Source organism: Eubalaena glacialis, chromosome 13, assembly GCF_028564815.1.
Source record: "Eubalaena glacialis isolate mEubGla1 chromosome 13, mEubGla1.1.hap2.+ XY, whole genome shotgun sequence".
Taxonomy (NCBI): domain Eukaryota; kingdom Metazoa; phylum Chordata; class Mammalia; order Artiodactyla; family Balaenidae; genus Eubalaena; species Eubalaena glacialis.
The window spans coordinates 3952171-3967447 of NC_083728.1; the positions used below are offsets into that span (position 1 = coordinate 3952171).

At 50.2% G+C, this 15277-nt stretch overlaps 1 protein-coding gene across 1 annotated transcript in view; it reads right to left on the bottom strand.

Moving 5' to 3' along the window:
- Positions 1-15277, bottom strand: part of PHACTR3 (phosphatase and actin regulator 3) — a 200699-nt gene that overhangs the window by 20157 nt on the left and 165265 nt on the right. Inside the window, exon 8 of the mRNA XM_061209787.1 lies at positions 13322-13475. Coding sequence (XP_061065770.1) covers positions 13322-13475 — 154 coding nt within the window. The remainder of the gene's footprint in view (positions 1-13321; positions 13476-15277) is intronic.

Consider the following 15277-nt stretch of genomic DNA (forward strand, 5'->3'; position numbering starts at 1 on the left):
GGGAGGTCGCCTGCCTGTAGTCACGCAGCTGGAAAACAGCAGAGCCGGGATGGGAACCAAGACATCCTGCCCAGAGTCCAGGCTTTCACCACCACACAGAGATGCCTCCTCCGATCAAGATTAGAGCCATGGGGGCGGTGTGCACACAAGCTCTTCCAGAGCAGCCCCCTCCCCTGCCAGGTGGAAAGAAAAGACCTGCCGGAGCTGCACAGGACACTGGTGGTCACAGTCTCTGGTCTCAATGCTTCTACTGCAGACCTTCAATTCAGATTCTGACCCACTGTTTTCCCTACATTAATTCAACAGTCAAAATCCCCCATTCTCAGTGCAGACAAGAACGAGCTTCTCGTAAAACAAGTGACATCATATCACAGATGGCAAACGGGTGACCCCCTCAGGCCAAATACAGCCCACAAATGTGTTTTATGGGGTCTGTACTTTCTTTTTTTAGAAAATGTGAGTCGGCCCCCAACATTTAAATAAAGGAAATTTTACATCGGAATAAATATTTCCAGTTTCTCTTGGAAAATTCTGCCCACACTGATCTGGCATTCCCAGGCTGACACCCACAGTTGCTGAGGGGCAGGTGCCCCCTGCAGCAAGGACACACATTTCCCAACCTGCCACAGCACTGCCCCTGGCCCGTCACTCACAGAGAGCGCCTTTGGGCTTGTGACTCCCGTTCTGTGCAACGAGCTAGGAGGACAGTCTGACCTCCCCACTCTAGAGTCATCCCCATCCCAGAACAGTGTCTCTTCTCTCCCCCTGAAAGTGCTCAGGAAGCTTTGGGATCAACTTCGTCGTCCACCAACCTTCCAGGGATGGTGAAGGGGGAGTTTGGGGGCATCCCTCCCCAGGGGCCTGAGGACCTGCAGCCTGGACATAGCCCTGTCTGAGCAGCTGGCCAGGGAGCTGCGGTGCAACAGGAAGAATATTCAGTTCCTGGCCTGGACGCACCCCCAGGACAGAAACTCCAAAATTAGCAATGCTCACCATAGATCTGAAGGTTCACATTACCCACAAGTATGCCTCTGAATATGTTGGTTACACCTGAAATTGGTAGATGAATCTGGTATCTGAAGATTCCTCTACATACAGGAAGACATTCATTCAATATGCACCTACTTGGTTGAACTAAATCCTTACTGAATTGTGCCTGGTGTACCCTGATGTTCATCTATCCATCCATTCATCCAAATCTCTATGTATCCACCTACCCATCTATTTAACTATGCAATAGCCTAACCATCTGCCCACCCACCCATCCAGCCACCCAGCCGCCCAACTATGCAACCACTTAACTGTCCCTCTATCCATCTCTCCATCTACCTACCCATCCATCTAACTATACAACCAGCCAACCACCCATCTCTCAATCCTCCATCTATTCATCCAAGTACCCATCCATTCAGCAGTTATTAGCTGACAGCCTACGTTGTACCAGGCGCCGGGGATAAAGCACTGAAGAAGTAAGATCCTGCTGCCTAGGTGGAGAGTCATACAAACAATTCCTGAACCGGGGAATGGTCCATGGACCAGCTTCAGGGAGTTACGAAGCAGGTACTGTAGGCAGGGGATACTGAGAAAAGGACTCTGAGCTGGACAGGCTCATGTCCTCACTCAGCTACTCACTGGCTGCTAACAATTCCGAGCCTCAGTTTCCTCACATGCAAAACAGAGGTTGTGAGACCCACCACATAGGAATTAAATGCCCCAAGTCCTTAGCCCGTGAAGATGGAGCTAGCTAGACAAATGGTGAAATTCTGGAAATCATGGGAGGTATTTGTATACCCGGTATGATTAAGGCTTCTATCAAATTCTTAAATTCGTGATCCCCAAGGATTAATAATCACAGGCCTAATCACCTGCTTTGCAGATTCGGGGTTCACTGCACAGTGGGGGGCACATTAGGCCTAAACCTCGTCCTTCCCACCACAGCTGTACTTCCTCCTGCTGGAGAGGCCCAGCTATTACTTTTCCGCTCAAGAATTCTCTTGGGCTTAATGAACTGCTAGTCTCCTATTACGCATCTACCGTCTTTCCTCTATTGCCTGCAAATCCCTTTGGAAGTCGTCCCACCAGCCGTTTCAGAGACCGAGCCGACGAATGGCCTTTCGTGTACCAGGACGCCAAGTTCAACCCTCGGAGGTTTCCCGCGTGCAGTCGAGCTGGGAGAACATCTTGGGCTCTCCTCGTGGACGGCGGCTCATTAATGAGCAGCGTCCTTCACCCGGAGGCCTCTCCTGAGTCCATCCCGCTGGGCCCCCAGGCTGCAGCCCCAGGTCAGCTGTGAGATTCCCCCTCCCAGAGTTGGGAGCCCTGGCCCGGCCCCTCCCCAGCAATGTGAGGAAGGACTCAGTCGCCCCTTGTCCTGTTTCATCCAAACAGAAGCACCTTGCCCCTGACATGCCAACCAAAATCCCCAAATTACTCAGCAACGTCCCATGGCTCAAGTCCTGCAGGCTTACAGAATGAAGAAAAGTGCGTTTCAAGTCCCCCCACTGCCCTTGGATTGCATTTAATGGCACTCTGTTTCCACAGATGGACGGGGCTTATTCAACCTGACACACAGAAAGCCCTTCTGTCCCCAGGGGCCCCAGGGGAAAATGGCTGGCCACCTGCTCTCCCTGTCACCCTGATGTGAGGTCGGAGGGAACACACGGTGGTAGGAAACGCACCCATGATCAAAGGAACCACACAACCCCGGAAAACTCCTTACTGGTCCTTCAGTGACTTTGGTCTTCAGCTGGTGCTGCTGGTAACTTGCAACCTGGTGAGTTCAAAACCGCCAGTGGGGGCTCCCGCACGCGGTCCACGCTTCTGCTCGCGGATCGAACCCCTGCTAACAGCGCCACAGACACCGCCAGCTCTGTGCCCAAATGTGGGCGCGAGCCTTCCTCAAGCGCCTCCCCTCCTTCCTCCTGGATCCCCTGCCCCGGCGCACAGCACCAGCTCCGCCCCGCCCCGGCCACCTCCTCAAGCCCTAACTGGGGTCCTGCTCCCCGCCCTCCTCCACCCAGCCACGCCCCGCGGCCCCGCCGTCAGGTGATGACGCCCATCTCCTCGGCTCTTGCAAGACCAGCGTCACACGCCCCCGTCAGGCCCCCCAGCCTGACACCACCCTCCACACGTGTAGGCAGAGGGGACCTCAGACGTGCCCTCGCCCTGCCACGCCCCTGCTCGTGAGCCCTCAGGGGACCCTCACTGCTTCTCAGGAAAGGCCAGACGCCTCTGTTCACCGTTTGCACCAATTCATGGAGCGGCTGCTCAGTGTGTCAGGGGCACCCCAGGTGAACAGCAGAGGCAGGATCCCGGTGTTCTAGCGGGGAGACAGACCCCAAAGAGGCAAAGAAAGGAATAAAGGGGAATTTCAGACAGCAGTAAGTGCGGTGAAGAAAACGGGATGATGGGATGGAGAATGGGGGACATCAAGGGAGGTCCCTCCGGGAGGGACCAGAGGCAGCCGCGTGCGGACCAGGAGCTAGGAGGGTGCCCACCACCTGGCCCTGCAGCCCTGCAGCCTCCCCCCTGCCCCCGCTCGCCCCAGCCCTTCACAGCCACACCACGTTCTCCAGAGGGCGATGCGGGTTCAGGCCGCGGGACTTCCTCGCGGCTGCTCTCTGCCTGGGACATCCTTGCGCTCCAGCTGCCACGTGGGCTGACACGTATCAAGCCATCAAGACCGCGCGCCACGTCACCCCCTGATGCCTGCACCCCAACTCTTCCTCCCTCCTGCCGGATTCATCGCTCCCTCCTAGACCCTCTGCTTCCACGGCTGATTCATACGTCTATTTTGCACATATTTTATTAGACATAATGCACCTCTGAGCCTGTCTTTCCATCTCTGCTCCCCAGCACCCAGCCCCTGCGCTCTGCAGGGACCCGAGGTTTGTGACGGGGCTTGTGCGCCCCAAGAGACATGCAAGGGCGTGAGACGCGATGCTGCAAGAGAAAGCAGGCCTGCTTTCCCGTGGTCTCGACCACCCCCGTAAGTCATTTACAACACCCTCTTACATCACGGCAACCGTGCATAAACCGAGGGGTAAGAGGCAAAATCTGCAAGAACTTCAGGTTCGGCAAGTAACAGCTGTTATTATACAAGTCGGGGGTGGCCGCACCAGGCCCTGATCTAGGAGTGTCACGTCCTGCATCCGAGGTGAGGCTGCAGCGTAGGCATCGGAGGGTCTACTAGGGACCGAAGCCGAGTCACGTGTACAGGGTCCCACACCACACGGAGCACAGAGGGAAGGTTCTAGGGCTGGCGACGCTGAAGCAGGCAAAGGACCAGCGGAGGACGCGGATGTTACTCACGCGTTAGTGCTGATGTACCAGGAAGTGGGTTGAGCCGCAGTGCGTCACGTGCTCTCCGTGCTTTTGCGGAAGATGAGATGCTCCCGGGGCGGGGCGCGGGTAGAGCGAGGGCTCTGGAACCCACAGTCTGGCTGCTCCACAACAGACACTGGGACCCAGCAGGGAGGACCGCTCCTGCCCAGCACTGCGGTCTGGCTAGGGACACAAGCAGCCCGGTGCCCAGCCTGCGGTCAGGGCCAATCTGTCCCATTCGCTGCTGTTCATGTTGTCATGAAACCTGGGTCAGAAGCTGGCCCTCCCCCCTCCACTTGCCTGAAATTTACCAAAGGACACTTCCGTGGAAATGAGAGCTATCATCCGCACAGGTTTGGGTACAAGTTCACAGCAGAACGAAGGCCCCCTGAGACCAAGCCCACCCCCGCTGGCCCCTTCGAAGCCTGAACGACAGCTTCTGCAGGAACACTGTCCCCACGTCGCAGCGTGTAACATCCTCAGGGCCTGAAACGGACCTGCCCCACCTGCAGCACATCTGGAGGATGGAGATTCTCGGCTGTCACACTGTGTCCTGACCCTCTGTCCCCAGAGACACTAAGGGGGACACTAAGGGGGCCCCCGCAGACACTAAGTCCTCTGGGACTAAAGCTAACCATCACAGCATGCTTCTTCTCCTTCTAAACCCCTGAATATAATCTCCCAGAAGCGGAGTGTTCGGGTAAAGTGTGCAAATTGTCATCCTGGCTCTTCACCTGCCCAGGTGTTTTCAAGTCGCATGGCTGCCAGCAGTGGGATGGCATGGAAACTACCACCTCACTAGGGTGGGATATTCTTAGATCATTATCAGTATTTATATTAGTAAAATATAACTTAAAATATTTAAAAATAATATTTTAAAGTTTTATTGTCATTTTAATTGGGGATGAAAGGTTCTTTGTTACTATGAATTTTTTAATGTCTGTAGTTACTAGTGAAGCTGAATTATTTTCATGTATTTGTTAAGAAATTTTGCTCCCTCCCTCCTGAACCACAAATTCCAGGCTGTTACCCACTGATCTGCTGGGTTCTGCTGACAACTGGTTTTCATTCTTGAATGAGGACATCATCTAATTCAATGCATTTTCCTCCTCCTCTTTTATCATTTCTGGAAATGTTGCTCATGTAAATAATCCATAAAAAGAAAAAAAAACACTGATGTGTGAAAATAAGCATTACAAGTAGTTTTATTTTAAAAGTAAAGATTTTGAGGCAAACTAAAAGTCTGTTGATTGTGGGAGGGAAAAGCAAAGCTGGTAGGTCTGTCCCCTCCTTAACACACTAGACCACTATTAAAAACGAACATTTGAATCCTATGTAGAAGAATGGAAAACCCCTCTGACATGATGTTAGATGGCAAAATCTCATGCATGCTAAGAGGGCCTCCATAAAAAAATATGTATTTTTACTTACATTTTTATAGTTAAAATTGAGAAATGGGTTTGAAATCATGCATAGAAAAATATACACCCTAGAGATAAAATTAAGAGTTGAGCAAATTAAAGCAATCCTGAGGAAAAAAGGACAAAGCAGGAGGCACAACCCTCCCAGACTTCAGACTATACTACAAAGCTACGGTAATCAAACAGAGTGGTACTGGCACGAAAAACAGACATATGGATGAATGGAACAGAATACAGAGCCCAGAAATAAACCCACACACCTACAGTCAATTGATCTATGACAAAGGAGGCAAGGATATACAATGGAGAAAAGACAGTCTTTTCAGTAAGTGGTGCTGGAAAACTGGGCAGCCACATGTAAATCAATGAGATTAGAACATTCCCTCACACCACATACAAAAATAAACTCAAAATGGTTTAAAGACCTAAATGTAAGACCTGAAACCATAAAACTCCTAGGAGAGAACATAGGCAGAACACTCTTTGACATAAATTGTAGCATTATTTTCTTGGATCAATCTCCTAAGGCAAAAGAAATAAATGCAAAAATAAACAGATGGGACCTAATTAAACTTAAAAGCATTTGCACAGCAAAGGAAACCATCAATAAAACAAAAAGACAACCTACCGAATGGGAGAAAATATTTGCAAATGATGTGACTGACAAGAGGTTAACATCCAAAATCTACAAACAGCTCGTACAATTCAATATCAAAAAACCAAACAATCCAATCGAAAAAATGGGCAGAAGACCTAACTAGACATTTCTCCAAAGAAGACATACAGATGGCCAACAGGCACATGAAAAGATGCTCAACATCGCTAATAATTAGAGAAATGAAAATCAGAACTACAGTGAGGTATCACCTCACACCAGTCAGAATGGCCATCATCAAAAAGTCTATATATAACAAATGCTGGAGAGGGTGTGGAGAAAAGGGAACCCTCCTACACTGTTGGTGGGAATGTAAATTGGTACAGCCACTATGAAGAACAGTGTGAAGGTTCCTTAAAAAATTAAAAATAGAACTATCACATGACCAGCAATTCCACTCCTGGGTATAAATCCGAAAGAAACGAAAACACTACTTTGAAAAGATACATGCACCCCAATGTTCATAGCAGCACTATTTACAATAGCCAAAACATGGAAAAAACCTGAGTGTCCATCAACAGACAACTGGCTTAAGGTATATGTACATACACACACACGAAATATTAAGCAGCCATAAAAAAGAGTGAAAAACTGCCATTTGCAGCAACATGGATGGACCTAGAGAATATTATCCTTAGTGAAATAAGTCAGACAGAGAAAGACAAGTACTATATGATATCATGTATATATGAATCTAAAAAATAATACAAATGAATATGTATACAAAACAGAAACAGACTCACAGACATAGAAAACAAACGTGTGGTTACCAAAGGGGAGAGGAAAAGGGGCAGGGACAAATTCGGGGTATGAGATTAACAGATACAAATTACTATACATAAAATAGACAAGCAGCAAAGATATACTGTATAGCACAGGGAATTATACCCATTATCTTGTAATAACCTATAATGGAGTATAATCTCAAAAATGCAGAATCACTACATTGTACACCTGAAACTAATGCAATATTGTAAATCATCTATACTTCAATTTAAAAAAAAGGAAACTACTGAAGCACTTCTGGAGAACTACAGCAGACAGAAAGAGAGGTGACAAAAGCAAACTCAAACTGAAATAGAGATGCTCACCAATAATCCTGTCTCACTCACAATCACTCTCTCCACGACCTCAGCCTCCAAGTGGGCATCAGTTTCACGTGAATGCTTTAGAAAAATTTCAAGTCCTACATGTTTGGAGTTACTGGCAAATAGGCAAAACCTCCAACGTTGAATCATCAAATGCTAAGAGTCTGTTGTAATGCCTATATCTTAGGTTTCTTGTAACCATGAAAAAATGTAACATAGGTGAAAGAGTTAGAACACAGTATGATCAATAAATGTGAGACTCCTTCCTTCCAAAAAAAAAAAAAGAGTTGAGGAAATTAAGACAAAGGCCATACAACAGAAGATCAAACACAGACACACAACCCAAACGATACAACACACTTGTGACAGGTATCTGCATACTTGGCTCCGAGCTTCCTGGTGGCCAAGGCAAAAAGGGAAACACAATTAACTACAAAATGTGCATTCTCCTTAAGATACTAACAGACAGCTGTTACACAGAAGTACAGCTTATTTTGATCCTGAGGCCTCCAAGAATGGTCTTCCGAGGATGACAAGGAAGGGGACACAGTGCAGCCTAAGGCAGCAGTGACACTTAGGAGAAGGGCTCTGTTAAAATACAGATTCCTGTTCAAGAGATTTGGCGTGGGGCCTGGGAATCTGTGCTTTCACAAAGCTCCCTGGTGATTTGGATGTATGCTCTGATGCTGGAACGGGCGTGGATCGGGTGACCAATTACCCCCGTACCCCATATTTCCCGCTGTGTGAGCACAGGCAAGTGACTGCACTGTTCTGAGCCAGTTATCCTCATCTGAAAAATAGGACCGTTAATAGCACCTTCCCCAGAGAGCTCTCGCAAGGCTCCAAGGAGGTAATACGCATGAAACGCTTAGCAGGAAGCTGGTACACAGAAGACACTGAATACATGTTAGCAACGACCATCACTAATAACCACACTTTTCTGTCCCTCCTTAGATGGCGCCTATGGGGCAGGATTCAAGTCACCCAGGAGGAGCTGGGCTCCCACCCGGCACTGCAGGTCGGGAAAAGGAAAAGCAGCAAATGTTTATCAACATCTGTTATTATGCAATCCCCCACCCGCTGCAATGACGCCTCAACACTTCCCAAAGGAGCAGCTTCCTTTGCAGCAATTAAAATTAAGCCATTTTTTTGCTGCGAAGCCCAGACAAAGTAAGGTTTCTGTATTTTCTAAACCCTGTATCCACAGAACTGAGACCCTGCACTGTGCCCCAGCTTTCCTGACACCTTCAGCAGAAAGAAAGTACCCCGGCTGATGCTCGGTTCATAGTGCTGATTATAAGATGCCAATCTCCATCTCCATCCTTAAAAGCATCAAGCCTCCTCCTTAAAATTCCGCCGATTTCAAGGCAAGCACGGGGCATGGGAGCAACAGCACAGAACACTTTTTCCTGGGAATTCGTGTTTCCCGGAGGCCTGAGTGGCGGCAGCCTGTTCTGGATGTGGGAGAACAAAACGTACAAAGGGACCGGCTGGAGGGTCATTTAATGCACGTGCATTTAACGCCTGTGTTAACGTGCTAACTACCAGCTCCTGGAGGACGCTACTGAGCATTAATCAGCTTCTCACATGCGGTCCCACAGCAGAGGACGCCCCAAGAGAGACTTAACAGAAGGTTTGTGCATCGCGGAGGTGCCTGCCGGGCAAAAAACACCACAGTCACGGACGAGAACGATGTACTGACATTAACAACCACGCTAACACGACCTTGGCCCTCCAGGCGCTGCTTCTACAGCAGCTCAGTACCCTGGCCTGGCCTGCTGGGCAGCCTCTGCCCCTGCCCAGGTGACAACTAGCCTGAGTGCGTCCAGCCAGGACCAAACAGCAGCGGCTCCACCCCCCGAGCGCCTCCTGCAGGGATGCACTTTCACCCGTCTGTCCAGGGACTAACCTGGAACCTTCCAAAGGTGCTGCCACGGTGTTGAATTTACAAACCAGGGGGAGACTCAGAGAAGGCAGTGCTGGCCCAAACCCACACCGCCGTGACGGAAAGCCTGGGATTTGAACCTACTTGTCTACGTTTCCCCGAAGCCCGTGGTCGGCCGAGAGTCTCTGTTCGCTCACCGCACTGTTCCGGGGGTGGGGTGGGCAAATATCTGCATCCCCTCCGGCTCCCGCCAACACAGGCATGGAGTGTTTTGCACAGAAGCCCAGGGCATTGGCTGGAGGCCTGAATGTCCCCCGATGGAAGCCACACCAGTATGAGAAAACGCAAAGCAGAGACTTAGATAAGCCAGGCCCCCAGAGCTCTGCTTCCCCTGCCGCCCAGGCCCGGGGGTTCTGAGGGACCACCCATCGCCTGACTCCCAGCCCGCCTCCTCTGAGCTGTGTGACCCTGGGCAAGTTCCTTAACCTCTCTCATCAAGCCTTAGTTTTCTCATCTGTAAAATGGAGATGATGATAACACCTACTCTATCGGTTCCTGTAAAGATTAAATGAAATGAGGGAAAGGAAGCAAAACATACTGTACGGGGTCTGCACTTAAAAGGGAAAGTTGTCACTTGATCACTTGGTAGTGTATACAGATGTCGAATTACAATGCTGGACACCTGAAGCTCATATAATAATAATAATAAAAGAGAAAGCTGTCGGGCATCCTTAAATGGCGTGCACACAACCCAACTGAAGCAAGACAGTAATTTCTAGAACATGCCCACTGTGTGAGGCACGGGAGCTGCGGGTCTGTAATACTCTGCGATTCATTTACACACGCCGTAAAGGTGAGCTGGGCTCCCATGTAGAAAGGGGATGACCATGATCACAGGGCTTTACTCCCAAGCTGACTCCGACTTCATGCAAATCCCCAGAGCCAGCACACAGAGTCAGGGGAGACCGTGACCACTGCATCCAGAAAAGCCCTAGGAGCGCCCGAAAGATAAAAGAGTAAGGGTCTGGAAATTTTAAAAAATACACAATACGAAAACACCAACTGCACTTCAGGATACAGTGAATGGCGCGTTGCCACAGCAACCAGAGGCTGAATTATTCAGCAAGTGATGGCAGAAGAATCTCTGAAAGGAGGCAAAACAAAGACAAAGGATCCAATTAAACCATTTCTGCAGGGGAAACAAACTGGGCCGGCCAGGAAGGCTACGTCTGCGCGCCTGGGATGTGACTTCTCAACCACGCTCTCTTCGTGTCTAATTCTGGGGTTGCTTTTCCGTCTTTAAACATGGTGACAAAACGTCCAAGGAGCTACTGTGTTCTAGTCCAAGGTTTAAAATGAGTCATAGATTCCGTGAGTAACAGTCCAGGGCCTGTGTTTGGGGTACCACTTAATTAGGGGTCCTTTGAGGTTTCCCAGCACCCCACCTTTTCCCACCTCCCGTCTGCACTGGGAGACAGGAGTGGGGTCCCCAGAGTTCTCTTAAGCCAAGCACCATCACGACCATTTTGTTATCCTTGAATCACATATACTACAATGTTTACTATTTTTTTCTTTAATTCACTTAATATTCTATCTTGAAAGAGAAGTTGGTTTGTTTAGCAAATAGAAAACCATTATCACTTGGCATAATTAGATGACAACTGCAAAAATAATACGTGTAAACATCATTTTTTTGACTTTCGGGCAGGGAAGGATGTTTTAAAACATGGCACAAATAATATGGACCATAAAGTACATCAGGGCCCAGGAAACTTTGCCCCGTGGGCTGCTGTTTATGTTTGTACATACAGTTGCATTGGCATGCAGCCGCACTCACTCACCACGCGTTGGCCATGCGTTAGTGTGACGACAAAGTCGTGTGGTCACAGCAGACACGGTAGGATCCACAGAGCCAGAAATACTCAGTATCTGACTCTTCACAGAAAAAGTCTGCTGACATCTGAAGTATATGATCGATAATCTGATAACTTTAAAAATAAAAAACTTTCGCATATCAAAGGAAAGCATGAACAAAATGACAATACCAGTCCTGAAGAGGGAGAAGAGGTGTAATTCACAGACCTGGAAAAGACTGGAAGCTGCAATTTCCAGAGTAATATCCTCAAATCATTAAGATAAAGAAAACTGCAGGTAATGTACATGAAAGGAACTGAAAAAAAAAGACAGCTAACAAACACTGAAAAAAAAGTTCAATCTCATTAGAAACAAGAGGAAACCACGCCTCCTGCGATGGTGCATCCCATCCATGAGATAGGCAACAAGGACACCAAGCTTGATCTGCCAGCATATCCCCTTGGCCATGAGATCGTTGCACCTGTTTCCACCCCTCCTTCCTTCCCACCCATATGCATTTACTGAGCACCCATCTGGTCTGTACCAAGCCCCAGAGTGGGTACCAGCCACACAGGAAGAGGTCTGAATTTCTAGCAATGGCCATGGCGCCTGCCTGCCCCTCATTTGAGTAAACTAAGCCTTTGCTGAATGACCAGACACAGAGTGATAAGTGCGTGGTGGGTTGACAATCTCACTGCAATCAGGCTAAGAACGTCCAACCTGGAGAGGCCCCCTCAACCCGTTAATATCAGGGAATTCGTTAAAATCCCCCTCTCAGCCCAGAGACTGATCAGGTCGGGGTGGGGCTCATCAATCTGTATTTTAAAAAGCTTCTCCCTGGTCTGGGTTCAGAGCCGATGCAGGAGGAGGGGCTGAGGACCCGGCTCCCAGGCCCCACCAGCCGTGGCGAGCACCGACGTACTGAGCACCTACTTTGTGCCAGGGCTCGGCCATATGCCTTCCTTACGGGATCTCCCCCCAAATTCACAATGACCTTGAGAGCATCAGCACCCCACTTTATAGACGAGGAAACCAAGACCTGGGGAGGTAAGGCCGCTGGTCCAAGGTCCCCCAGCACGTCAGCACAGAGCAGGGATTCGAACCGGGGCTATGTGATTCCAAGCCCTCAGGACCCCAGCTGGGGACCCCCTTTGCCTGCAGAAATGTGCGCCACGCTGAGCCCGCCCCTCCTCCACCGTGATCCCGCAGCTGGTATCATCCCCATTTTATAGGTAAGAAAACTGAGGCCCACAGAATCACAGCATCTGGGCACTAGGCTTCACCCACTCACACTCATTGCCCTCCGCTCTGAAAAAACTCAAAGGATTTCGGAGGGTGGGAACACGGGGACCCAAGCTCCCCGGCAGAGCGCAGAAACAAGGGCCCGTCCACCCGAAACGAGGAGCCCTGAGCCTCGGGCAGAGGAAAGACCACCTGGAGAAGAAGTCCAGGGTGACCGTCACATCAGTGGTCCTCGACTAGGGGATGGCTCCATCCCCCAGGGGACACTTGGCAGTAACTGGAGACACTTTTGGTTGTCACCGTGGTGGGCAGGGTGAGGGGCCGTGAGCACCTCCAGGGTAGAGGCCAGGGATGCTGCTAAACGTCCTACCGCGCACAGGACGGCCCCATCAGAGTCATCTGGCCCCAGACATCAGGAGCCCCGAGCTCGGGAGACCCTGCTTCTGGCCCTCGCTCCTCCAGAGGGCAGGGGGGGCGCCACAGACCAGCAGCACCGGCAGCCCCCCGGAGCTTGTCCACACCACAGGTCTTGCTTGGCTTCTATAACCAGTGCATCTCCACAGGGAAGAGTGGCCCCCAGGGGGGATCGGGCAATGTCTGGGGACAGTGTCGGCTGTCACAGGGGCGTGCGGCCTGCAGAGGCCAGGGAGGCTGCCAAGCATCCGGCAGTGCCCCGAGGGCCCCGGCGGTGAAGAGCCATCTGGCCCTGAGCGTTGACAGTGGCGAGGCTGGGAAACTCCGTCCCGGGCACTGCGTTTGGAGCCGGGACAGCGCAGTGTGGGGAAGGTGGGACAGCCGAGGGGTCGGGCTGCAGGGCCGGGACCAGCCCCCACTGTGTCCACGCGCCACTTACTTGGAGAGTTTCATCTCAATCTGCTGCCGGATCTCCTGCCTCTCTTCAGCCGTCCTCCTGGGGAAGATGTTGCGGTCTTCCAGTTCCTGCTTGCTGGGCCGGTTCCTCAGTTTCACTGCCAGCAGCTCCTTCTTGCATTTCCTCGGCAGCGTTCCTAAGAGAAGCGGCCACGGGAAAGCGGGTGTCAGGGAGGCGCTGGCTGCCAGCGTAGCCAGAACCTCCCACCGTCCTGCAGGAAAGAGCCTGGACCAGAGCCATGGGGGCACGTCTGGCAGCTGTGACGCCCTCCAGCGAACGGTGGGCAACGCACCTCCCTTCACGAAGGCCCACACACAACCGCGCCTTCCACGGGTGCGGGATCGTTCATGCATCCGGGGTCTCCAGAGACAGTCCCGATCGACACCCTTTGCCCCAGAGCGATTACTAATAGCACCACTTTTTCTTTCAGAAGTGCCCGAGTGCAGATCATAAATTACAGTTACCTTACCCATGGTGGTCTGTCCCCCCATCCCCCTTGTCACACCCCTCTCCCCTCTGCCTGTGACCCCGTGGCCATGTGGGTCTCCTCTTTCATTCCTGGAAGATCCCAACTCAGGGTCTCTGCACCATGTCTTTCCCATGCCGACCCCCCTGCTCCGCATGGACCCTCCAGGGCCGGCCACCTCCTGAACCACGCCGCTGGCCTTGAACCCTGCCCTCAAAGAGGCCCGATGGGTCCTCCCATCACCATCACCCACCCGATTAACTCCTCCCCTATCTGGTCTCTTTCTTGTTCACTAGTTTATCCTCCATCTCCTCCACTAGCTTTTAAGTTCGACAACAGTCTGTTCTCCTGGGTCCTGGAACAGTGTTGACGCAGCAGGTTATCAAGGAACACGGTTGAGTGAGCCTGGTTCAGGGTCTAGGAGGCTGCCATTAACTTTTAGTTCTACGCACGTCCAGAAGCAGCAGTGACATCGGTGTGCACGTAAGGTCTTAAGGAATGATGTTTAAATGTACTGAAGAGCAGAAAAGGGGGCTGGCTGCATTCACGGGCAGAAAAGGAAACGGCATGGAGCTGCATGAAGAACAGAGTCCTTACCTGCCCCCCGGCAAGCGCACGTGCTGATAACGGGCAGGGAACTCCGGAGCACAACGCAGACTGCAGCTTTGCGGCATGTGGTTTTGCGCTTTTACTAGGGCATGGGTTTAAATCCCGGGGGCTCAGACCATCATCCGATGAGGTCAACCCCACAGGTAAACTTTATTTCTTAAGTATAATGGCTCCCCAAAGAAAGCCCATTCCTACTGTGGGGTACAGGAATACAAAGCAAGAAATAAGTCTAGTAAGGTGATAGTTTAACAGAAGTCTGGGATAAAGTAAGATATAAAAAATTGGACTTGACTGAGGCTTGAGTTTCTAATATGAACTTGTTTGCTGTGTGTTTTATTAGAGACAAAGAGAAAAATAATGACCCCCAAAGCCATTTCAGCCAGGACTCCAGCCCGATTTTGTTTTAATAGCTTTATACATGGCTAGAGTCCTGTATTTATAGAATCATGAAAGCGTAAGGCAGTCACATGCATTTTTCTGTTGATCTTTACTGCATGGTCTAGGGGAAATTGAAAGCTAAACTGGCATTTATGAACTGAGGGAGTCTCAAAGGTCTCAGGACAAATACTTTGTGAATGTCAAAGGTCTGATAGGTGGCGAGAAGGATTGCCATTTTTAGACAACTGTAATATGCTAACCATGAAACTACACTGAATGTGGTTTCATCTTTTTAGCTTTTGATAAAGAATGTCTTTAAGCCTACTGCAAATGTCTCAGCGTACTTGTCATTACAAACTTTAAGCATATTTGTTCTTAAATGAGAGAAAGATCCTTTCATCAGAGATTTCTAGTTGTAATGAGAATTCACTCCACAGGAAATCTCTGTGCTAAGAGCAAGTAATTCTCCTCTGCTTATTCATCCA